The sequence below is a fragment of the Sinocyclocheilus grahami genome, unplaced genomic scaffold (assembly GCF_001515645.1).
Source record: "Sinocyclocheilus grahami isolate Dianchi unplaced genomic scaffold, SAMN03320097.WGS_v1.1 scaffold5368.1, whole genome shotgun sequence".
NCBI lineage: Eukaryota > Metazoa > Chordata > Actinopteri > Cypriniformes > Cyprinidae > Sinocyclocheilus > Sinocyclocheilus grahami.
In genome coordinates this window covers 2026-3044 of record NW_015510075.1, presented here as the reverse complement: position 1 = coordinate 3044, position 1019 = coordinate 2026, and the positions used below count along the sequence as shown (strand labels likewise).

Below are 1019 nucleotides of genomic sequence, written 5' to 3'. Positions count from 1 at the left end.
ATTAGAATGATTTCTGAAGGATCATGTGACACTGAAGACATCACATAAATAAATGATATTTTAAAACAAATTACAATAGAAAACAACTATTTCAAATTGTAATAATATTTCACAATATTACAGCCTTTACTGTACTTTCAATCAAATAAATGCAGCCTGGGTGAACATAAGTGACTACTTTTAAAAATCTTACCATCCCCAAACTTTTATATACTATACAATAATAGCTCAAAATTCCCCAAAATAATACACAAAATCAAATGACAGACGCACCTCTCGGATCTTGCACAGTAACTCTGGAACGCCACCCAGCGCAGTGGAGGCTTTACGGTAATCTCGTCGCTGGAGCACCAGCTGCACCATCTCTGGATCTCCTGTGCTGACTGCTTCCTGCAGCACTGTGCAGACAACAACACACATATACATCTGCTTTAACTGGACCTTTAGGTATTTATCTTTATCTAAGAATATGGGCTTGTAATGGAAAGGTAAACATACTAGCTTCTATTCTATAGTGCACTGTAAATCACATAAAAAGACATCTGCTAAATGACCAGTACGTGTCTTGGAGGAGGTGATCATTAGAGCATACATAACACTGGATGCCGGAAAAGCCGGACCAGAGATGGCTGGGAAAACTACTGATGTGCAAGTGGTCATTATAGTTCTAATGGCATTCTTGTGGGGGTCAATGCAATTTACTTCAAAGATTGCCATGGCGATACTGCAAAACTATCTGATGTCTTATAAGACCTACTAAGTTGACTAATGTGCAATTCATAAGCTCTATTCTCACCTGTCCAATTTTTGTCGTTCTCTTTGGAAACATCTGCGCCGTGTCTGAGCAGCACTCTCACTGACTCCAAGTGTCCTAGTGAGACGGCCAGGTGCAGAGGCGTCCGGCTCCTGGGATCCACCTCTTCAATGTTACTCTGAAAGGAGTGTAAACACATACAGCTCATATGTTAGTGAGGAAATTGAGAAGTGCCAAAAATCATGAGCATTGCTCTTAAAAAAAT

At 39.8% G+C, this 1019-nt stretch overlaps 1 protein-coding gene across 1 annotated transcript in view; it reads right to left on the bottom strand.

Annotated features, from left to right (window-relative positions):
* Positions 1-228: 228 nt before the first annotated feature.
* LOC107577188 (ankyrin repeat domain-containing protein 13A-like) overlaps positions 229-1019 on the bottom strand; it is a 2764-nt gene continuing 1973 nt past the window's right edge. The window contains exons 2-3 of the mRNA XM_016263290.1: positions 797-932; positions 229-398 (exon numbers count right to left, since the gene is read on the bottom strand). Coding sequence (XP_016118776.1) covers positions 229-398; positions 797-932 — 306 coding nt within the window. The remainder of the gene's footprint in view (positions 399-796; positions 933-1019) is intronic.